The following is a 24,737-nucleotide window of genomic DNA, read 5'->3' as shown; positions in this document are numbered from 1 at the left end:
CCTAGTAAGGACACAGACAGCAATAAAAACCTCTTCCCTCTTTCCAAATTAAAAAAAAGGCTTTGCTTCAGATATACTTTAACTACTTTTACTTTTTACTACTAGTTGTACATCCCAGCCTTTCTTCTGGGTTCAGGGCGCGCATGGGTGTGCCCCCTGCCGACCCATGCTGTGATTGGATACAGCACAAATTTAGTAGCTGATTTCAGCTAATGATTTTGGCTGAAGTCAGCTGATTGGCTGTGGCCAATTGCGCACACACACAAAAAACACAAAACTCTATGTACTGTGAACAGCGATCTGGCTGTTTCTTCTCCCTGCAAAGCAGGGAGAAAAAACAAACAGATAGTAAAGTAAAAGCAGCACACATTACATATTGTTAGGCACACAGCTAACCCCTTGATTGCCCCTAAATGTTAGTCCCTTCCCAGCCAGTGTCATTATTACAGTATCAGGGTACAGTTCTACATAGCTACCAACTGTTCCTGATTTTGAGGGACTGTCCCTGATTTGGAACAAAGTCCCTCTGTCGCTCTTCCCTCCTCATTTGTCCCTCATTTTGGTCTGATCTATATAATTGTATATAAAATGCACTTTTTATCTTTAAAAAAGTGTTTCCCAGTGCCAAACCTTTCATCCAACTTCCAAATAGCTGCATTTGCAAAAAACAGTATAAAGGAATAGTAGTGGGTAAAAAAAAAAAAAAAAAAAAAAAAGCACTTGTGGTGTTAACTAATCTTTTTATTTATTTTTATTTTTTTGTATAATTCTTCTTTAAGGGGGCATGGAAAGGGGTGTGTCCTATGCCTACATATTTTGACTAATAGGTGTCCTTCGCTCCCTTCTCAAAAAGAAAAAGTTGGGAGATTTGGTATTATCACTGATCACTTTATTAGTGTCAATATTTATGTTAGTGTAAGTTAGTTGGTTAATGTACTTCCCAGTGAGGCTCTGTTGGTGCCAGATTGCCCGCCATGCTATCACAGTCACATTATAAGTCACTGATCACCGCCATTACAGTATAGCGTCTATAACTGCGTAAATTCCAGTATTTTTATCATAGTTTGTAGACACTATGGGGGAGATTTTGGTGCACACAGAATCTAGTGCAGCTGTGCATAGTAACCAATTAGCTTCTAACTGCAGCTTGTTCAGTTATGCTTTGACAATAAAACCTGGAAGCTGATTGATTTCTGTATACAGGTGCATCAGATTCTGTGTACGCCAGTTTTAGTAAATCCCCCTCTATACACTTCTTACAAACCAATTATTATATATTATAAAGATTTTGATTGCGATAAAAAAATAAGTGTTGTATATATCAGTGCGTAGTATATTAATATATAAATCCGGGTTCGGAATCACTATTTAGTATCATCTATTTACATTGGTTGTGCTAAATTTACAATAACATTAGCCACCATCTTGGTGTAGCCCGCTGCTAGTAATCCGGAATACGGACATGATTTGTTGACATCGGGTTGCCTAGCGATCGCATGTATATAAGGAAATTAAAAGAAAAGGAAGGTGTATGGCGCTGCCTGTGTGCTCTTACTAATTAATAAAAATTCCACAAAAGTGCCACAGTGCAATAAATATATAACTCCTTGTTATTGATGAAGTAAATGAAGTGGTATAAAAAAACTGGTGATGGTGATTAGAAAATGATGATAAAAAATGTGTAAATAGTGTTACTTGAGGTGCTCTATGGTCCTAAATAGGACCTAATGACATGAAAATTAATGATGGAAAAACCACACAAATAAACAAGCCGTAGCTTGTTAAAGTGATATAAAGTGAAGGGTGTTTCAAAATATATGTAGTGGTACATAAATTAAGGTAAAGGAAGGTGAAGAAATCCCCTAAAGATCCTGTCCCTTGGTATAGCCGAATAAAGGCAATCTGGTGTAAGATCAGCAGGGCACTTATATATAGCAATCCATAAATGATCGAAGAGATAAGTGGTAAAAAATCTAAGAAATAAGTGATATAAAATCTAAAAATACGTGATGTAAAAGTAAAAAAATGCGTGATATAAAAGATAAATGGACAGCTATACCGGTCCCTAGATATAGCTGAATGAAGATAATATCAAATATGCAATATAAACCAGCAGAGCACTATATATAAGCCAACCAATAAATAATCTAAGAGATACGAAAATATAAACGTATGTACAAGCAGCAGGAAACCACATAAAAGAGTAGCAGAGATTATTACCCACAAGAATCTCAAATAAATATAGTGAAAATGTAGTCCGTAAAAAAGCAGTCCAATTGATTTCTTTCAGATGTAGCACAATCAATATTTTTCACAGTTTTTCTTAAAATACTATGATAATAAATTATCCATAAATAACTTCTGTGCAAACCCGGCATACCCACGGTCTACGGTTGAGTTTTCCACATAGACCGCAGGCGCTCCCCACTTAGGAATCCTCCTCTGCAGACGCCCAATTCCAGGACCAGCGGAGGACACCAGGAGCCATACAGAGGATTCCCCCATATATACCCGCTCTATACCCCTGTGTGGGGTGGGTATCTCTGGTGAGTGCATCATTCACTAGAGGGGTCACTAAGTACCTCACCGCCCACCACGGGGTCACCCATTGCACGTTCACATTTGGAAATTGTCATCTGCTGCTAATAACGGACTTTTTTGAATATTTCATATTTTATCATGTTTTATATACCCACACGGGCACTGGTCTCACTTTGGACATTTTTTCACCATTTAAATTATTCATTTTTCACTATATTTATTTATTCGTCACCCATATTTGGGTCCAATCACCGCTATTTATTTTATTTATTCTATTTTTGTGTCACTAATATATTTTGGTATAGATCACTTCCCTATATCAGCACTTTATATTCAAGTATACTTCACGTATTTCACTATTTATTTAGATATTGTATGGTCAGAGCACCACTTTATATCACTTCATTTACGCACACCTTTTCTGGTGACACCACAGGCCATACTGCAATTTGTTACACTATATCCACATTAGTGGTTTCTTCCACACTGTACCACAGAATACTATATTTAATTTGCACCTTACACTTTAGATTGCTTGTTTACCATCAGGGGGATATACCTCCTTTTCTTTGTAAAGGGCATTACATTTTTATTCAGTGCATCATTTTTCTATCTCAGCACATTTGCACCTTAATAATCTCCTACCATATCTTCCCAACTAGGCAGCGCCATTTCCCTACTTTCTTTCCACAAACCAATTATTATACACTTTTTGGGATTTTCTTTTTCTACCAAAGACATGTAGCAGAATAAATTTTGGGCAAAAATGTTAAATAATTTTTATTATTATTTTTTTTTTATTGGAAATTATTTATAACAGAAAGTAGAAAATATCTATTTTTTTTCAAAATTGAATATAATAAAAAATAAATACCACCAAAGAAAGCTCTATTTGTGGGAAAAAATGATAAAGCACCATTGGTCAAGGCTATCCAAAAAAAAAAAAAAAAAATGCTGCAGTGGAGGGTCTCCTCTCACTGCAGTGTGATAGAAGGGGGCATGTGTCTAAAAGACAAATGGTCTCTTCCAGCCCAGCCCTCTTAACTACAAGGAAAATCCATGGGTTTTTGGGTATAAGGTTTACCCATAATCCCATGTTTTTCTCACACAGTTAAGAGGGAGAATCTGCTGCTGCTGCTGCTGAAAAGGTACTTTTTTAATCAAGCAAAATAATATATTAATATGCTATATGTTTTAAACATAAAAATGTATTATTTATCTATTTACTGTGAAATTACTGGTTTCAAGTCATAACTTCAAACTTTAGTAATTTCTCCATTAAGCCATCTGCTTGAGTACAGTTTTTGAAAATATAGTAAATTACCCTAAAAACAATATACTGTAAAGAGGACCTGTCATGCCTATTTCTATTAGGGATTTTTACATTCCTTGTGATAGGAATAAAAATGATCAAAATTTTTTTTTTTTTTTTTAAACTGTGTAAAAATAAAATAAATAGGAAAAAAAAATAAAGCGCCCTGTCCCCGTTAGCTCGCAGAAGCGAACACATACGGAATTCCCATCCACATATGTAAGCAGTGTTCAAACCACACATGTGAGGTATCGCAGCGATCCTTAGAGCGAGAGCAATAATTTGAGCCCTAGTCTTCTGTAACTCTAAGCTTGTAACCTGTAGAAATTTTTAAAGTGTCGCCTATGGGGATTTTAAGTACCAAAGTTTGTCGCCATTCCGCGAGCGTGCGCAATTTTAAAGCATGACATGTTGGGTATCTATTTAATTAGCATAATGTTATCTTTCACAATATGGAAAAAAATCAGGCTAACTTTACTGTTTTCTTATTTTTTAATTTAAAAAAGTGAATTTTTCCCTAAAAATTGCGTTTGGAAGACCGCTGCGCAAATACGGTGTGATAAAAAATATTGCAACAATCTCCACTTTATTCTCTAGGGTCTCTGCTAAAAAAAATATATAATGTTTGGGGGTTCTAAGTAGTTTTCTAGCAAAAAACTAATTTTAGCTTCTAAACACCAAGTGTCAAAAATAGACCTGGTCTTAAAGTGGTTAAAGGCTCTTTTCTGTACCGCTGTCTACCTATTCTACATTATTGTCTAAGGAGTCTGCCAATCTGCTGTTTTTGACTAGGGGTGTCCTGGGCTCTACCCCTCTCTCCCACATTTTTCCTGTTGTGAGAAATAAACTTGTCTTTGTTCAAGCATAAAAGGGACCGGCGCCCATATTTCTACCTTGTACACCACCCACCATGCCTGGTAACCTGCACCCTGAGGAGTAATGTCGGCCCTCCCTGTCTCTGGGGGTCACCACCAGGCCTCTGGAGGTTGGGGGGGGGCGCTACACAGGTTATATGTTTAGAGTTATAGAGGAGGTCTAGTGCTAGAATTATTGCTCTCGCTCTAACGTTTGCGGCGATACATCACATGTGTGGTTTGAACGCTGTTTACATACGCTAAAACAAGTCCTTATAATGATTAAATTAGTAAACTATAAGAAATAATGAAGGTGCTATATATTATCTATATAATCAGAGAATGTTCAGGTCCTATTCTTTTATTATATAGATTAAATATGGGACTTTCATAAGTTCTCATAATTTACTAATTTAACCAAAAGAGGACTTGTTTTAATAAAATCAAGACTGTTGGTAGCTATATAGATTATAGAGCACGGTGTAATTTTTTTTATTTCTGCATTCTGTAACAGCCCTGTACTTGACCAGTGAAATTGCAAAAAACATCTTAAAGGGCAGCATTTGTAAATATTTTTGTTAAATGAGTATAACTAGTAAAACTGCCATCGCCTACATAATGAGAATCGAATACGTAGCTTGTGAATATGTAACCTGTGTGTATCTGGATCTGATACTGGCCAGTGCCTCACCAGCCACTGACCTCACGGCACGTCCCTGAGTTGTTGGAGACTGGGGACATGCTTTAAGAGGCAGTCACAGACTGAATACACATTACATGAGATTGCTAAATATCACACCTGTTACTGCACATTTACAATTCAATGCTTCCACGTGTGCGTTCTCTGAAGCAGCCTTAAACAGTACCCGACCGCCTCCTGTATATTTACTGTGGCAGGCTGGCTCGTACAGGCAAAGCAACGTAGGGATACGTCGCTCACCTGGGAGGAACTAGGGGGCGAGAGCGTGCCGCCGACGGCACGCTCCCGCCCCCACTTGGCAGCGGGGGAGCCGATGCGTGTGTCAGACGGCGCCGATTGCTGCCTGACACTCTCGATCGTTCCCCGCTGAGAGAGAAGGACGGTCGGCTGTTGTAAACACAGCCGACCGTCCTTCTCTCTGAAATGATCACATAGCTCATGTGATCCTGCTATATAGGATTGCATTTCACAAGTCCAACCCCCATACAGTTAGAATTACTCCCCTAGGGTCACATTTAACCCCTTGATCACCTATACCAGGCATGTCCAACCTGCAGCCCGGGGGCCTCATGCAGGCAATGCGGCCTACTGCTCCCTGACAATTTTTCTTTTTTTGCTGGGGAGGAAGGAAGTCGGGTCGGGGGCACGGCCACAGCGGCTTCCAACTAACTGTAGGCAGAGGCTGCCTCGGAAGGGATGTTGTGTTAAATTAGTGCTGGGGGGGGGGGGGCGCGGCAGTGCGGGAAGGGCGCGGTGGAGTTTTATTACTTATATACCTTAACTATAGCATATATTTTATTTGCGGCCCGAGAAAATTTCTTTACACTCAATGTGGCCCAGAGAAGCCAAAAGGTTGGACACCCATGACCTATACTGTTAACCCCTTCCCCTTTATAGAACTGATTACTGCAGTAATGTCACTGGTACTCCCAAAAGTGTCAAAAATGTCAGTCAGGGATCCGCTCTGTGAGCCGCAATGTTGCAGTCCCGCAAAAAATCGCAGATCGCTGTCATTCTAGTAAAAAAAAAAAAAACTTTAAAAATGACATAAATCATTCCTGTAATTAGTAGACGCGATAACTTTGCGCAAACCAATCAAAATACGCTTATTGCAATTTTTTTTACCAAAAATATGCAGCAGAAAACAAATTGGCCTAAAATGTTGAAAAATTTTGATTTTTTTAGAATGTTATATAGCAGAATGTGAAAAATATATATATATATATTTTTTTCAAAATTGTCGCTCTTTTTTTGTTTATAGCGCAAAAAATAAAAACCACACAGGTGATCAAATACTACCAAAAGAAAGCTCTATTTGTGGGAAAAAAAGGATGTCAATTTTATTTGGGTACAGCACCGGAGGACCGCACAATTGTCCATTAAAGTAATGCAGTGCCGAATCGCAAAATAGGGCCTGGTCATTAAGGGGGCAAATCCTTCCGGTCTTAAAGTGGTTAAAAATGACCTGCGCCCTATTTTTTTTTTTTATATTACATTTTTATTAATTTTTCAATACAATAATATAAAAGACAAAAAGACACAGAATAACAACATTCCCCCGTACCCCAATTACCATGGTACAAATAAGTGAAATAAGACCATCTTGTACCAAAGAAACCTCCTTATGATACGTTAGGAAAAAATAAAATGAAATAACAAACCCCTATATGATCTCAGCAAGATTCATTGTAAGACATCCGAGGAAAGATTAAATAAAAAAGCAGTAGTGACAACCAGCACAAAAAAAGTAAGATGGTGTAACATGGTGTAAAAAAAAAGAAAAAAAAAAAACGTTTAAATACTAGAAGCTGATCTATAAAAAATCTAAATCGCTGACATGAGCAATCACCAAAGCACACAATAGTGTCTGCAAGGGCCCCAACCAAGGCCCAATAAGTGGCAAAGGGCAACTAACAGCCCCTAGGATGCAGGTTGGGCACTTTGGTAATAGTGCATCCTTATAGATAATAAACATTGTGCTGACTTCATTACTTAGCCTGATTTGTAACTAGCATTTAACTAATTTCTGATGCTGATAATAGCATTTGTAGAATCAACTTTTGCTTCTGGGGCCTAAAGGGGCTACTTGATCTGGTATATTCACAGAATTGTCTTCACTGATGCTGAAGACCATATCTACTCACTCTCTGAAAAGAGTGATATGTTTGTTTTGATCAGCTAGCTTTTTTGTTCCTATAAACTACTCAAGCTAGTAGCCATATTCCCCTAGGGTTTTTTCATGACCTGGGCAGTTAATGGTTTTGTAGTGCTGCTATTATATTATGCTTTTGTGTTCATTGTTTTAACCTCGGGTTTTGTTTCACTAGGGCGGGTGGCTTGAGGTTACAGTTGATTATTTACCATAGGTAGAGTGGAGCAAAATTGCACCTGGGATAGTTATCTAATACCATCAATAGGTACAGTCTGATACTGAAGTTTAGTAATGTATGGATCCCCTAATGAATTGGAAGAAGTAGCTCCGCCTGTATGTTAGTCCAATTCTTTGTGACTTTGCTGAACTAAAAATTGTGCTCCATGGTACATATGTCTCTCACAAGTGTGATTAAAACTTATATGAATGCATAGGTGTGCACAGGCTATTGCATTAAGGTGTGCACCTAAAAGCTCAAACACCTATGTGTGCGTGTGTATGTGTATATTGTGGGAGATTAGCTCGGTGGCGGGTATGGATGACCCGTTTGGGGGGTGCGTTTACACAGGGAGATAGCCGAGAAGTGGTTGCAAACAACAGTTTGGTTTATTCTTGCAATTTACTTCACACAAGTGCAAGCCTCAAAAACATCAAAATAAAAATAAAACACAAAATAAATCCTTGCCACTGTGGGCGGCTACCTTCTCACATACAGGAACCTACCTACGGAGTCTGTCTCCAACCTACTGTTGGGCAAACTTTGCTGATCCTACAGCAGACACTCAATAGTCCATGTTTTTTTCTTCACACAACAAATGTCCATTGAACATGTCCCTTTTCCTCTTCACATTGAACATGTCCCTTTGCTTGTCTCTTCACATAACAAACAGTTCATTTATTTCTTCCCCATAGAAATAGTTCAAGACCTCACCTTGAGTAGTCTTCAGTCTTAATTAATTTCCCCTTCACACAGGAAATGTCCATTGGTTTCTTTTTTCACATAGAAACGATCCTTGAGTCGTCTTCACACTTGTTACCCTCCTCAGCACACATCGCTTCAGGAGGTCTTCTCCCATGCTCACACAGCGTCGGGAGGCAAACATCTGACTGTCCTCCTCTCCCCAGCTTCACACAGCGTCAGGAGGCAGCAATCCTTCTCCCAGGCTTCACACAGCGTCGGGAGGCACACATCTGACTGTCCTCCTCTCCCCAGCTCACACTGCGTCAGGAGGCAGCAATCCTTCTCCCAGGCTTCACACAGCGTCGGGAGGCACACATCTGACTATCCTCCTCTCCCCAGCTCACACGCGTCAGGAGGCAGCAATCAATCGACTTCCTCTGGACCAATTATAGAGGCCTTAATTTCCTCATTCTGAACAGCTGAAGTCTGTTCAACGTCCTTAGACAGTTCTGGCTACCTTTGCAGCCAATACCCTATAGTAATTGGTGAATTTTCTAAACCAGGTGGAACTGTATCTCCTGTCTGTGACTACATCCACAGATTTACCTGACTTCCTGTCACAATATATACTGATGGTGTCAGTGAAGCAGTGAATTTTGTCAGTAGGGTACAGATTGGTGTCAGTAGGGCAGTGGATGGTGTCAGTAGTTTTTTTTTTTTTCAAATATTTTATTTTATGCAATCAGGCAGAGAATAATAACAACCGGATATATACAAGATCATTAAAAGATAAAAAATTAGCAGGTTTTATTGCAAAAATTAAACTTCCCTCGGGAGAACTAGTACATTCGTCACCCCAAATAGCTAATGCCTTCAAAGATTTCTATTCAGCCCTCTAAAACATCAAAGATAGCTCACTAGGCAATAATTCTAAAAATAATTTTAATACAATCCAAGATTTTCTTGAACTAGCTAATCTCCCACGATTATCTGAAACAGAATTGGAAGAATTGGAAGTAGATTTCACTATTGATGAATTTAAACGGCATTGGCATCCGTCCCTATTGGAAAGGCTCCTGGCCCAGACGGATTTACTGTCGCATATTATAAATTATTTAGTGAAATCTTGCTCCCTAAACTAACCAGTTATGCTAATTCAATTGGAAGCTCTAGAGGTCTTCGACCAGAGACATTAGAAGCTAATATTGCAATCATTATTAAACCTGGGAAAGATCCCACATGCTGTGGAAGTTACCGTCCAATTTCATTATTAAATGTGGATATTAAACTATATGCAAAAGTCTTAGCTACTAGACTACTGCATTTACTTCCCAAATGGGTTTCATTAGACCAAACGGGATTTATCCCTGGTAGAGAGGCCAGAGATAACTCCCTACGAACCATATCAATCATGCACTATGTCTGCAATGCGTCCCAGCCCACCCTATTACTTTCAACGGATACCGAAAAAGCATTTGATAGGGTGGACTGGGACTATCTTATGACGACATTGCAACATTTTGGAATAGGACATAAAATGTATGATTGGATCTCAGCCTTATACTCATGCCCCACGGCTAGGGTGAGAGTTAATGGACAAATGGACAAATGAGTGATTCTTTTTCTCTGTCTAATGGGACAAGACAAGGTTGTCCATTATCACCTTTATTATTTGCAATTGCTTTAGAACCTTTTTTTGTCCAGGATTAGAAATTACTGTAATATTAAAGGAGTATTGATATAGGCACAACAGTTCATAAATATGTGGCTTATGCAGATGATATTCTGTTTTCCATTCAGAACCCGCGTATATCACTCCCGAACCTCTTAGAATCTTTTCAAAACTTTCAAAACCTTTCTAATTTTAAAATAAACTAAACAAAATCAGAAATATTAAATATTAACATTCCAATAAAAGAAGTAGAACTCTTGAAGCCATTATTCCCATTCACTTGGCAATCACACAAAATTAAATATCTGGGAATATATTTAACATCTCATCTATCCTCTCTATTCCGATTTAATTATATATGAGAATGTGGGAAATCTGCTTCACATGCCCACATTTGGTGGGATTGTTCAAAAATTTGTCAATTCTGACAACAAGTAGTTGACTATATAGAAAAAATAACAAATTATACAATACAGATGGACCCCTGGACAGTGCTTTTTCATTTTACCAGTGAATCACCTAATGTATATAAAAGATCAATTGTCCCACATCTCTTAAACGCAGCTAAAGCATTAATCCTGGCTATGTGGGGAGAAAAATATTCTCCTACAATGAAACAATGGTGGAAGGGAATAGATGACTTATGTCGACTGGAAGAACTTTTGTATATAACTAGAAGAGATGTGGATAGACATAAAGTAATATGGAATAAATGGTATTTGTTTAAAACCACCTCAACCTATAGGGCAACTATGACTACAGAGGAATAACGTTGTAGATGTTGGTATAAGAGTTAATCAAAGTCTTCTTTTTTAAGTCTGGAAATTTGGATGGTATGGAATCCACCACATATGGCCAGCACCTTTCCCCTCCTTCCACCTCTATCCCCCCCTTCCTTTTTTTTTTTTTTTTTGTATGTTATTTTGTATTATGTGTTGTATTTTGTCCGTATAATTTTTTGGGGGAAAATCAAATAAAAACTTATTTAAAAAAAAAAAAAAAATCTTGCTTGAGTACTTCTAAGTAAACTGCCAAGCCAAGGTTAGTACATGCATTATAGGAGTCACAGCATCTGATATGTTCCAGGCCAGTGACCTACCAAGTAGTAAAGGAAGGATGGTGATGATAGCACCAAAATCTGCTCCTTCAAGAATAAGTCACAAGCATCTGATATATTCAGGTCAGTGACCCACCAAGTATTGAAGGAAGGATGATTATGATAGCACCACAACTTGCTCCTTCAAGAATAATTTAGTAAAGACGGCTCCCATATGTATATCTTGACAGGTTCCTAAAAGCCTAAATCAGCCATTTTTTAGACAGTGAGGAATATTTAAGATCTCTGACAGGTTTAATTTGTTTTTGTGTCATCATTGGGTAGTTGTTTTCCTTACATCCTGCCTTTGTGATGCCCATACAAAGATAAGGGGTACAGTCATTACCGAGACATTAAAGCGCACACAGCATTAAAAAATATTGGCAAAAGTTCTAACTCCTCTCCATTCTACATAAAATATGAGCTGGTTTATGTCTGTGATCCTTTAGGAGAGATTTTCTATCATGCGTGTAACTGTTAGGAAGTAAGTAGAGCTCTCCCCTTTATTGACCTAGACAGCATTGAAAAGCTAACAGAGATTAAAACCATTCCCTGCTCTACCCAAAACAACGTAAAACATTTTGGCTGAAGGTGGGGTTTACCTAGAAGAACATGTATAGACATCTATAGTTTTGCAAATTCAGGTACACATATATATTTTATTCTATATTGTGTTAACATTACTTTGTTTGCTTTTTTAGGCCTAGCCTCCTTGGTAATCGAGCCTCCTGTGAGTGAAATTGTGCTACAGAATGGGGATCCTCTAACTTTATCATGCTCTGGAAATGGAAACGTGAAATGGGATCTCACAAGAAGTCAACAGAGACTTAAACCAGTAAATAACACAGTGCAAATAGTAAAAGCCACATACAGAAACACAGGAACCTACAAATGCAGATACACCTCCTCCAATTCAACAGAACAAGCCTCTGTGCATGTCTTTGTAAAAGGTAACACATACTTTGAAACAAATTGTACAGGGGTATACAGCAAATACTGCACATATAGCTCCAGCATTTACTATGCAACTTGTTGATAGCAAAGTCTATTGAAAAAATATTTAAAAAAAAAAGACTGCTATATCATTGAGTTGTAAAATAAAGACAACTCAATAAATACTCTCTGAAAAGGTAAAATGAGGACATAGTGACACATTTACATGTTAAACAGCAATTTATTCAGTCAAAATAATGTAAAAATAATAAGTGAAAATAAAGTAATTTTATGGCATTTCCCTTTTTTTTTGCATGTGTTTTAATGTCTTTGAGTTACAGGTATAATGCAGTCATTTTAGATGGTAGGTGACAGTATCTACAAAATAGACCCCACTTTTTAATGTCTCCAAGAAAACGGGGAAACCGTTCCAGGTACACTATATTGTCAAAAGTATTCTGACGCCTGCCTTTACACGCACATGAACTTTAATAGTACCCCAGTCTTAGTCCGTAGGGTTCAATATTGAGTTGGCCCACCCTTTGCAGCTATAACAGCTTCAACTCTTCTGAGAAGGCTGTCCACAAGGTTTAGGAGTGTGTCTATGGGAATGTTTGACCATTCTTCCAGAAAAGCATTTGTGAGGTCAGGCACTGATGTTGGAGAAGGCCTGGCTCAAAGTCTCTGCTCAAATTCATTCCAAAGGTGTTCTATCAGGTTGAGGTCAGGACTGTGCAGGCCAGTCAAGTTCCTCCACCCCAAACTTGCTCATCCATGTCTTTATGGACCTTGCTTTGTGCACTGGTGTGCAGTCATGTTGGAACAGGAAGGGGCCATTCCCAAACTGTTCCCACAAAGTTGGGAGCATGAAATTGTGCAAAATGTCTTGGTATACTAATGCCTTAAGAGTCCCCTTTACTGGAACTAAGGGGCCAAGCCCAATTCCTTAAGACAACCCCACACCATAATCCCCCTCCACCAAATGATGTGGACCAGTGCATAAAGCAAGGTCCATAAAGACATGGATGAGCGAGTTTGGGGTGGAGAAACTTGACTGGCCTACACAGAGTCCTGACCTCAAACTGATAGAACACCTTTGGGGTGAATTAGAGCAGAGACTGCGAGCCAGGCCTTCTCATCCAACATCAGTGCCTGACCTCACAAATGAGCTTCTGAAAGAATGGTCAAACATTCCCATAGACACACTCTTAAACCTTGTGGACAGCCTTCCCAGAGGAGGTGAAGCTGTTAAAGCTGCAAAGGGTGGGCCAACTCAATATTGAAACCTACAGACTAAGACTGGGATGCCATTAAAGTTTATGAGCGTGTAAAGGCAGGTGCCCCAATACTTTTGACAATATAGTGTATATAGTGCATGCCATAGAAATGCCTGCAAAGCTACATTAGCTTTTAAAAGCCTTCAGGTAGAAGTGTTGAAGTTTGCCGCTAAGTCCAGCTTCCTCACATTCGTATTCTTTTAACCACTTCAATACAGGACACTTTCACCCCCTTCCTACCCAGGCCATCTTTCCCCTTTTAGCGCTGTTGCAATTTGAATGACAATTGCGCGGTCATGCAACACTGTACCGAAACCAAATTTATGTCATTTTTCCCCCACAAATAGAGCTTTCTTTTGGTGGTATTTGATCACCGCAAGGTTTTTACTTTTTTGCTAAACAAATAAAAAAAAGACCAAAAAGTTTGAAAAAAAAAAAAGTTTTTTTGTTTATGTTGAACAATTTTGTAAATAGATATGTTTTTTCCTGCACTGATGAGCACTGATGAGACTGCACTGACAGGCACTGACAGGCACTGATGAGGAGGCACTGACGGGGTGGCACTGATGGGGTGGCACTGATATGTGGCACTGATATGCAGCATTGGTGGGCACTGATAGGCGGCACTGCTGGGCACTGATAGGCGGCATTGATGGGCACTAATGGGCACTGATAGGCGGCACTGGTGGGCACTGATGGGTACTGACGGGCGGCACTGATGGGCACTAATGGGCACTGATAGGCGGCACTGGTGGGCAATAATGGGCACTGGTGGGCGACACTGATAGATTGCAATGATGGGCACTGGTGGGCAGCACTGATAGGGAGGGCATTGGTGGGCAGCACTGATGGGGATGGCAATAGGGGCTCCCTGAGCCCTGATTGCCATCCCTGGTGGCCATAGTGGGCATCCCTGGGGTCATGGGTGGGCATCCCTGGGGTCATGGGTGAGCATCCCTGGTGGTTCTAGTGGCACCCCCCCCCCCCGAGGGTCTGCACTGGTAATCAATGATTTGATTACCAGTGCCTACCCCCTCCCCCTGTCAGGGGAGCCGCCGATCGGCGCTCTTTTACTCGTGCCTGTCAGGCACGTACTGAGGAAAGCCGATCAACAGCTTTTCCTGTTTACTATGTGACCAGCCGTGATTGGACACGGCTGGTCACATGGTAAAGAGCTACGTCAGTAGGCTCTTTATCGAGATCGGAGATGCAGGCAGTCAGACTGACACCTCGCATCACCGATCCCTGCTCTGCGCGCCGCCGTCATATGACGTCCGGTCAGGATAATACAACCACATTCCCGCCGTCATTCTGCTATAGGGCGGGCGGGATGTGGTTAACCACTTACCGCCCGCCCGCCGTCATATGACGGCGGGACGGTGCGGCTATTATCCTGGGCGGACGTCATATGACGTGACCCAGTAAATGCAGGACAGGCGCGCGATCGCGGGCGCGCCGCCGTGCATGCCGCCGTGCACTGCCGGTGTCGGCGTGTCCCCGGGACACAGCCGGTCACCGGCAGGGGGGAAACAGCCAATAGGCATGGCTGTTTCCCACGTGATCGGCTGTGTTCCAATGACACAGCCGATCACAATGGAGGCGCCCGGGAGATGACCGCGCATGCGCGATCGGGAGCGTGCAGCGCGGTCATGTCGGTGGCACTGTGTTCCGTAGGAACACAGCTGTCACCGGCAGTAGTAAACAGTCACTGACAGTACTAAGTGATCGGCTGTGAATCCATTCACAGCCGATCAGAAAATGTAAACAAAGAGCAGTAACTCAGTGTTACTAGCTCTTCTCCCCTCATACAGTTTCCAGTGTGAGGGGAGAAGAGCTAGAAATAGTGAGTTACTGCTCTGTACACATGTAAAAGTAAAATCAAAGTAAAAATCACACAAATAAAGGTCCCCACACAGTCCTCAGCCCCCCCCCCCCCCCCAATGTCACCTGTCACCCAACAGTCACCTCATCAGTGCCCAGAAATTGACACCCATAACGTTCACATGTGAGCGCAGCGATCGCGGGCAGAATCACAGCGATTCTGCCCGCGATCCGGAAATCATTGCAAATTGCGGGACGCCTGTGCGTTGCCCGTGATTTGCAATAGCACCCCAAACGCTGTGCGATGTTGCCGCCATTTCCGCCTGCCGAATCGCGGTAACATCGCGCAAACATCGCATGATGCCCAAAAAAGGTACAGGAGCTTCTTTGGGGCGTCATGCGTTGTTTGCGTGATGTTACCTCGATTCGGCAGGCGGAAATCGCAGCAACATCGCACAGCGTTTGGGGTGCTATTGCAAAAAACGGGCAACGCACAGGCGTCCCGCAATTTGCAATGATTTCTGGATCGCCGGCAGAATCGCAGTGATTCTGCCCGCGATCGCTACGCTCACATGTGAACGTAGCCTAAAGTTCACTGGTCACCAGAGACTGCCATCAGTACCGCCGTGCACCATCGCCCGTCACCTGTCACCCATCAGTGACCATCGCCTGTCACCTGTCACCCCATCAATCACCGTCACCTGTCACCCCATCAGTCATCGTCACCTGTCACCCCATCAATCATCGTCACTTGACACCCCATCAGTGATCGTCACTTGTCACCCCATCAATCATCATCACATGTCACCCCGTCAGTGATTGTCACCTGTCACCCCATCAATCATCGTCACTTGTCACCTCATCAATCATCGTCACCTGTCACCTCTTCAGTCATCATCACCTGTCACCCCATCAGTCATCGTCACCTGTCACCCCATCAGTCATCGTCACCTGTCACCCCATCAGTCATCGTCACCTGTTTGGCATATACATGCAATCACTTACTGACCGCCTAACGACTATATGCGTCGGCCATTAAAAGCTAAATACTGGGGTTATGGCAGCAGATAGCCCCCATAACCCCGGTATTTTTTGAAACGGCGGGCGGTCGGCTTTTAGATAAGGGTGGTCCCAGTGGCAGATTCGCCGCGGAATTACCCTTACGGTGCAGGGGAAGAGGTGCCCCCCCCCCTCCTGCCGCGTCCCAGACGTTTTACCAGCTTACCGGACCCGCCGGCAGCGGGGAAAACTATCCGTTCCCGGATCCTCAGAGACAGGAAGTCGAGTAAGGGCAAGATGGCCCTCACTCAACTCTATGGTCTTGGAGGACCGGAGCTACGTCAAAAGACGTTGCCTAGCAACTGCAAAGGGCCGCTTTTTTTTTTCTTTTTTTTTTTTTCCTCTTTCAACAATTTTTTTTTTTTTTTCTTTTTTAGTGTAGTTGTGAGGTGTGAGGTCTTTTTGACCCCAGATCTCACAATAAAGAGGACCTGTCATGCCTATTTCTATTACAAGGGATGTTTACATTCCTTGTAATAGGAATAAAAATGATCAAAACATTTTTTTTTTTTAAACTGTGTAAAAATAAAAAAATAATAAATAAAATAAATAGGAAAAAAAAAAAAATTAAAGCGCCCTGTCCCCGTTAGCTCGCGCGCAGAAGCAAACGCATACGCAAGTCCCGCCCACATATGTAAACGGTGTTCAAACCATACATGTGAGGTATCGCCGCGATCGTTAGAGCGAGAGCAATAATTTGAACCCTAGACCTCCTCTGTAACTCTAAGCTAGTAACCTGCAGAAATTTTTAAAATGTTGCCTATGGGGATTTTTAAGTACCAATGTTTGGCGCCATTCTGTGAGCATGCGCAATTTTGAAGCATGACATGTTGGGTATCTAATTACTCGGCGTAACATTATCTTTCACATTATCGAAAAAAATTGTGCTAAGTTTACTGTTTTCTTATTTTTTAGTTCAAAAAAGTGAATTTTTTTCAAAAAAATCGCATTTGGAAGACTGCTGCGCAAATATGGTGTGATAAAAAATATTGCAACGATCTCCATTTTATTCTCTAGGGTCTCTGCTAAAAAAAAAATATATAATGTTTGGGGGTTCAAAGTAGTTTTCTAGCAAAAAAAATGATTTTAGCTTGTAAACACCAAGTGTCAAAAATAGGCCCAGTCTTAAAGTGGATAAATGGACAACTTTGTGTAAAGCGCTACTTGGATGTTAGGCATATGTATGTGGCCAGGCTGTGAAAAAGTGTTACACATGTGGTATCGCCATACTCAGGAGGAATGTATTTTGGGGTGCAATTTTTGCTATGTACATGCTATGTGTTAGAAATATTGCATAAATGGACAGCTTTGTGTAAAAAAAATGTGTTTTCATTTTCTTTCCACATTTTCCAAAAACTTGTGGAAAAAAATGACATATTCAAAAGACTCATTATGCCTCAAAAATTATAAGTTGGGCTGTTTGCTTTCCAAAATGGGGTCATTTTATGGGGGTTTCTATTGTCCTGGTGCTCCAGGGCCTTCAAAAGTGCGATAGGTTGTCAGGAAATTATATGTGTAATTTGTGCTCCTAGAATGCCGGACGCTGCTACTTGGATGTTAGGCCTCTGTATGTGGCCAGGCTGTGAAAAAGTCTCACACATGTGGTATCGCCATACTCAGGAGGAGTAGTAGAATATGTTTTGGGGTGTAGTTGCAAGTATACATATGCTGTGTGAGAGAAATAACCTGTTAATACGGCAATTTGTAAAAAAAAAAAAAAAATCTTAATTTTGCAAAGCATTGTGGGAAAAAATTACAACTTCAAAAAACTCATCATGCACCTTATTAAATACCTTGGAATGTCTACTTTCCAAAAAGGGGTCATTTGGGGGGTATTTGTACTTTCCTGACTTTTTAGTGTCTCAAGAAATGAGATAGGCCTTCAGTACATCAGGTGTGATCAAGTGTGATCAATTTTCAATGAATAGCACCATAGCTTGTGGACTCTGTAACTTTCACAAAGACCAAATAATATACACTTATTTGGGTTATTTTTACCAAAGATAAGTAGCAGTATAAATTTTGGCCAAAATTTGTGAAGAAAAATGACTAATTTGCAAAATTTTATGACAGAAACAAAGAAAAATGCGTTTTTTCACGATATTTTCAGTCTTTTTTTATTTATAGCACAAAAAATAAAAAACCCAGTATTGATCAAATACCATCAAAAGAAAGCTCTATTTGTGTGAAAAAAAGGACACAATTTTTGTATGGGTACAGTGTTGCATGATTGAGTAATTCTCAGTCAAAGTGTGAGAGCGCTGAAAGCTGAAAATCGTTCTGGGCAGGAAGGGGGTCAAAGTGCACTGTAGGCAAGTGGTTAAAGAATGTAAAGGGGTGGGAAAGCTTCAGGAGGGGCCAAAACTGTTCCTATCAGAATGGCCTAGCATTCATGTATATCCTAAAGCAATATTAAAACCATAAGTGTAATATGTTGCAGCTTACCAACCCTTCGATATGGTGGCTGCATTTGTTTTCTTTTTTAGGCTTTTTTCCCCTCTGTTTTCACCTGGTGATCTGATCAGTAACACAGCTCCTGTATTAGAGGGCCTTCACTCTGGATGAAGGAGCAACAGAGACACCTTTGGACAGCAGCATTGTCAATCGGGAGGGAGTGTTAGACGCAGAAGCAGATTTAGATCTAACTAACACTCATTAAGCAGTTACAGCAAACAGTTGTGTTCCTTTTTGGGATAAAGGTTTTACAAAAAAAAATAAAAGCTTATTATTGTAAGCACCCCTGTCATTGGTAAATGTTTTGTCTCAACCCTCTAATACAGTACATCTAATAAGAATGCTACAACTGCAGGGCAGCTTGTTCTGTTGAAAAACAACAGACTTACTGACAGGATCACCAGGTGAGAATGAAGGAAAGAAAGCCTAAAAAAAGGAAAGGTATGCAGCCACCACATCTAAGCATTGGTAAGGTGCAATATAATAAATGTTTGTTTTTGGATTTAATATTGCTTTGAGCGTTTTTAAAGCTGCTGCAGGATTTTTCTACTGACGCAGTCTCTATCTGTATTTTCTACAATAAACAAATAGACACATCCAGTGGTGTATTTTGGTTTTGTGCTGCCCTAGGCAAGACTAAAATTGGGCGACCCGCCTATGTAAATTTGCCCCATTCCTTTTTTAACGGATGTGACTTCCTCCAAAATTCAAGGTCTACAAGTCCCAGCATGAACCCCTGAGATCTCACAAGAGGGGGGGGGGGTGAGAGGGGGTGGGTGAGGGAGGGAGAGAGAGGGGGGATGAGAGAGTGAGAGGGGGGTGAGGGGGGGATGAAAGAAAGGGGGGGTGAGAGAAATAGGGGGTGAGAGAGAGGGGGGGGGGGGATCAAAGAGTGAGAGAGGGGATGAGAGAGAGAGGGGGGATGAGAGAGAGGGGATGGACAGAGAGAGAGGGGATGAGAGAGAAGGGATGAGAGGGTGTGAGAGAGAGAGGGGGATGAGAGAGAAAGAGAGAGGAGGATGAGAAAGAGAGAAGGGGATGAGAGAGGGGGGTGAGAGAGGGAGAAAGAGAGAGAGAGGGAGAGAGAGAGGAGGGGTGAGCGAGAGAGGGTGAGTGTGAGAGAGAGAGAGGGGGTGAGAGAGGCGGCTCTAGCAACCAGTGGTCAATAGAATCTCAGGTGGAGGGGGGTGGCTTTTTTTGCTGCCCCCTGCAAAGTGCCACCCTAGGCCTGGGCCTTGTTGGCCTAGGCCAAAACACATCCCTTTCCATGTGCATTTTAAAGGCTTTGTGCAAGTGCATTATCATGTGCTGACATTACAATCAAAAGGCCCAGTAAAACAATTCTGTAGATCAAAAAATGGACACAATTTATTCTTACTTATTTATTTTTTTGGCCAGCGCATGTCGAAGCATAGCATAGTTAAATTGCCCAATTATAAACAATGACCAAGGTTTTACCCCCTTAATGACCAGGCCATTTTTTGCGATTTGGCGCTGCATTGCTTTAACTGTCAATTGCGTGGTCATGCAACACCATAGCCAAATACAATTAATGTCCTTATTTTCCCACAGATAGAGCTTTATTTTGGTGGTATTTGATCACCTCTGCGGTTTTTAGATTTTGCGATATGAACAAAAAAAGAGCGACAATTTTGAAAAAAAACACAATATTTTTTACTTTCTGCTATATAACATTCCCAATAAAAAAATTTTTTAAAAAAAATCTAATTTTTTTATCATTTTAGGCCAATTTGTATTCAGCTACATATTTTTGGTAAAAAAAAATCTCAAAAAGCGTATATTAATTGGTTTGTGCAAATGTTATGGCGTTTACAAACTACGGGATAGATTTAAGGACTTTATATTTTCTTTTTTTATTAGTAATGGCAGCGATCAGCGATTTTTATCAAGATTGCGACATTTCAGCGGACAGAACAGACCCCTTACTGACATTTTTTTAAAATTTTGTGGACCAGTGACATTAATACAGTAATCAGTGCTAAATAATATGCATTGTTACTGTATAAATGACACTGGCAGGGAAGGGGTTAACACTGGGGTTGATCAAGGGGTTAAATGTGTTCCCTTTTGTGCTTACTAACTGTGGGGGGGGGGGGGTTGGACAGAGGCACAGATAGATCATGTGATTCAGCTTAGCTGAATCACACAATCTTTCCCTGCCTCTCTGACAGAAGACCTGCCTGCTTTGTTTACATAAGCAGGCGGATCTTCTGTCATTCTAGCCAAAGGAGGCCGGCGGTGATCGAGCCCACTCCTGACGTGGTCTGGCTCCCGCTGTGTCTAATCAACGCGTGCACATAATCATGTAGATCTATGTGATTATGCGCAGCTGAGCCGCCCTGCCACAGTAAATCTATGTGGGGCGGTCGGCGAGTGGTTAAAGTATATATGAACCCTGTAAAACAACCCATTCAGTTTAAAATAGAGATGAAACACAAAAAATGTATGTGTTCATAAAAATATATTATACATACCTCTTTTCCCCTTTTTTTTTTATAAGTGAGCACATACCCTCTCTTCTCTCTCTTCTCAGCTGCAAAAGGAGCTCAAAGAGATGGAGGAGGAGAAACAGCAGCACACTGGTATTCCCAGTGCGGGGAGGGGGGATGTGTCAGCACAAGCCTGATTGTTGCATTAGCTCCCAGCACAGCAAGAAAACTGACCACGCTGAGCTCTCATTCTTAGTGTGATCCATTTTTAATAGGAAAGCAGAGAGATTGGCAGGAACACCTGGGAATTCATACAAAGGAAGCAATACAAAGAGAACAGGAGACTTTTTTCATACAATTACATGGTACAACAGGCACATATCAGGAATATGAAAAGTTGGGTTTACATATTCTTTAACTTTGTTTTCTTTGTATTAACTTTGTATTAACTTTAATATTCTTTGCTTAAAAAGGCATAGGTGTAAATTAAGTCTCAAAGTCATGGCATTGATACCAACTTATCTTTGTCTGTTCTTTATTAGATGCCTCAAATGCATGGTACACATTGGCGCAAACAGTACGTGTTGATGAAGGTGAAGATGCCCTTCTTCCATGTCTGATAACAGATCCATCTATACATGAAATATCTTTATTATCTTCAGAAGGTCAAAGGAACCAAAAAGCACTATTTGACATTAAGAAAGGTTTTACTATCCACAACGTGCAGTTGGCTGATGCAGGATCATATTTGTGTCGGGCTGTTGTGAATGAGTTGGACAAAGATTCAAAAATTAAGCTAATAGTCAATGCAGGTAAGTTGGGAATTCCATTATTATTTAGGGGAGATCTAAGGAAGCCTTTTTCAACCAGGGTGCCCAGAGATTTATTCAAGGGTGCCTTGGCAAAATGACAAAAAACTGCCCAAATTGCGTGTGAATAAAGGATACCTTTTAGGTACAGTAAGTCAAAGGTTTTTATTGTGCACCATTACAACCTTCTAGCTGCCAGCATCCTAATGACCAATGCCTTCATCAGTTGGTAAGGAAGATGTCAGTCGCCTGCATAGCATCCAATGGCTTCATCAGTTGGTAAGGAAGATGTCAGCCACCTGCATAGCATCCAATGCCTCCGCCCCTCTCCATCAGCGGTGGGGTCACATTAGCTGAGTGATGGAGAAACACTGCAATACTAGTTGGTACCAGTTTTCAAAAGTGTATTTGCTTTGGAAGAATAAATCACCTCCACTGTTGGGTGTCATACTTGGACTTGTGGATGTTGCTGCATTATGTAAAACGAATAGTTTTAAACAATTTAGAACGGGGTGCCTCAAGACTAGGGATTAAGCGATTATCGGCAAAGCTGATATATTGAGGGCCGATATGCACTTTCCCCGATCTATCGGAATCGGCCTCAGAGGTTACCGATATTACCGATATTTCAGAAAGTCCTTCTACCGGAGTGATGCCTGCAGCTAGAGGCATCACCCCGGTACAGGCGTCCAAGGCTGACGGTCGCTCAGCTGAGAAGCTGCTCAGCTGTCATTACAAGGAGCGGGAGGGGACGTCCCCCCCCCCTCCAGCCGCCTTCTGTGGCTCGCCGGGTCTCCCGTCCCACCAGGAGACCCGGGCAAACAGCTTGCACGGCCACCGAAGACCCGATCAAAGCAGCATTTGGCTCTAATCTCCATGCAAAAACCCGGAAGTGATGTCATGACATCACTTCGGGGTACTGGCGCCAGATTTAAAAAAAATGACAGCATTCAAAACAGCCAAACTTGGTGTTTTGAATGCTTTTACGTGCAGAGGAGGGGTTTGGGGTCTTTTAGACCCCAGATCCCTCCACAAGAGTACCTGTCAAGTAAAAAAAAAAAAAAATGTACGAAAATATTGGCCTATATCGGCGCAATACGCGATGACCAAAATATTGGTATCGGCAATAAATAAAAAAAACGATGTCGGTCGATCCCTACTCAAGACTGTCCATACTTTTTAAAGGGTGCCTTGACTGAAAAAAGGTTGAGAAACACTGATCCAATGAATAGTATCAGAGATAAAATGTACAACAGGCAATATCCTTTTTTTTTTGTTAGATTTCAACTGGCTTATTTACTTATTTACGAATGTATAGCACATGTCTGGCTACTAGTGAGGAACTGAACCAGGGGAACAAATGGCATTCCATCTCAAGATACCTGTTATCAACAATACAGTGTTAGCCTCTGAACCAGTAATCAATGCCATTTATAGTCTTACTACCTGTTACAACAGTTGTGAATGATGTCTAATAAGCACCAACGTCAGACAAATTGGGGTTGATTTACTAAAGCTGGAGAGTGCAAAATCTGGTGCAACTCTGCATAGAAACCAATCAGCTGGCAGTTTTTTTGTGTCAAATATAATTGAACAAGCTGAAATTAGAAACTGATTGGCCACCATGAACAGCTGCAACAAATTTTGCACGCTCCAGCTTAAGTAAAAAAAACCCCAATGCACTTAGTAATCAGTACCAAAGACCTGTACACACGATCAGAAAAACTTATGAAAAATACGGCTTTTGAAACGATCGTACGATAATCTGATCATTGGATCAGAGCTTTCGAGAGCCGATCGTGACAGTTCATTCGATATAATCCGATCAGACAAACACAAAAATTATCCGCGTATGATACCAGATCCTACGAGTTTCAAAAATACAATACAAATACACTACAACACAAGACATCACTTCCAAATTGTAATTCTTGGGTACAAGAATTTTCGTAACTTTAGTAACCTCTTTAAGTAACACACCTGGTCTGATGCACCCCTCTATTTCTCTGCAATAGTCTGTGTTTGAGCAATTGAGAAAAGGGGTGTGGATGATACTCAGCATGTCAGCATAGAATAGTGGATGGGGTAGGGGGGCATTTTCACTGAGGGGGAAAAAAAGTCAAAAATGTTAACATGGAAGGGGGGAGTGCATGAATTTAGAGCAGGTAACAATACGTGAAACTAGCCTATGTCCTATATATATATATATATACACACACAGTATCTTACAAAAGTGAGTACACCCCTCACATTTTTTGTTAATCTTTTATTATAACTTTTCATGTGACAACACCGAAGAAATTACAGTTTGCTACAATGTAAAGTAGTGAGTGTACAGCTTGTATAACAGTGTAAATTTGCTGTCCCCTCAAAATAACTCAACACACAGTCATTAATGTCTAAACTGCTGGCAACAAAAGTGAGTACACACCTATGAAAATGTCCAAATTGAGCCCAAAGTGTCAATATTTTGTGTGGCCACCATTACTTTCCAGCACTGCCTAAACCCTTTTGGGCATAGAGTTCACCAGAGCTTCACAGGTTGCCACTGGAGTCCTCTTCCACTCCTCCATGATGACATCACAGAGCTGGTGGATGTTGGAGACCTTGCACTCCTCCACCTTCCATTTGAGCATTGGCGTGTGCAGGAGGTGTGCCAGGTGTGCCTGGGCACACCCTAATCACCCCAATACATTTGTATTAGGG

General features: G+C 41.1%; 1 protein-coding gene across 1 annotated transcript in view; it reads left to right on the top strand.

The window, feature by feature from the left end:
- Positions 1-24,737, top strand: part of CSF1R (colony stimulating factor 1 receptor) — a 192,114-nt gene that overhangs the window by 59,382 nt on the left and 107,995 nt on the right. Inside the window, exons 2-3 of the mRNA XM_082255573.1 lie at positions 11,930-12,178; positions 21,765-22,034. Of these exons, the coding sequence (XP_082111699.1) occupies positions 11,930-12,178; positions 21,765-22,034 (519 nt within the window). The remainder of the gene's footprint in view (positions 1-11,929; positions 12,179-21,764; positions 22,035-24,737) is intronic.

Source organism: Pelophylax lessonae (genome assembly GCF_965119305.1).
Source record: "Pelophylax lessonae genome assembly, chromosome: 4".
Taxonomy (NCBI): domain Eukaryota; kingdom Metazoa; phylum Chordata; class Amphibia; order Anura; family Ranidae; genus Pelophylax; species Pelophylax lessonae.
Note: the sequence above shows the minus strand (reverse complement) of the source record. Positions and strands in the feature narration are given on the sequence as shown.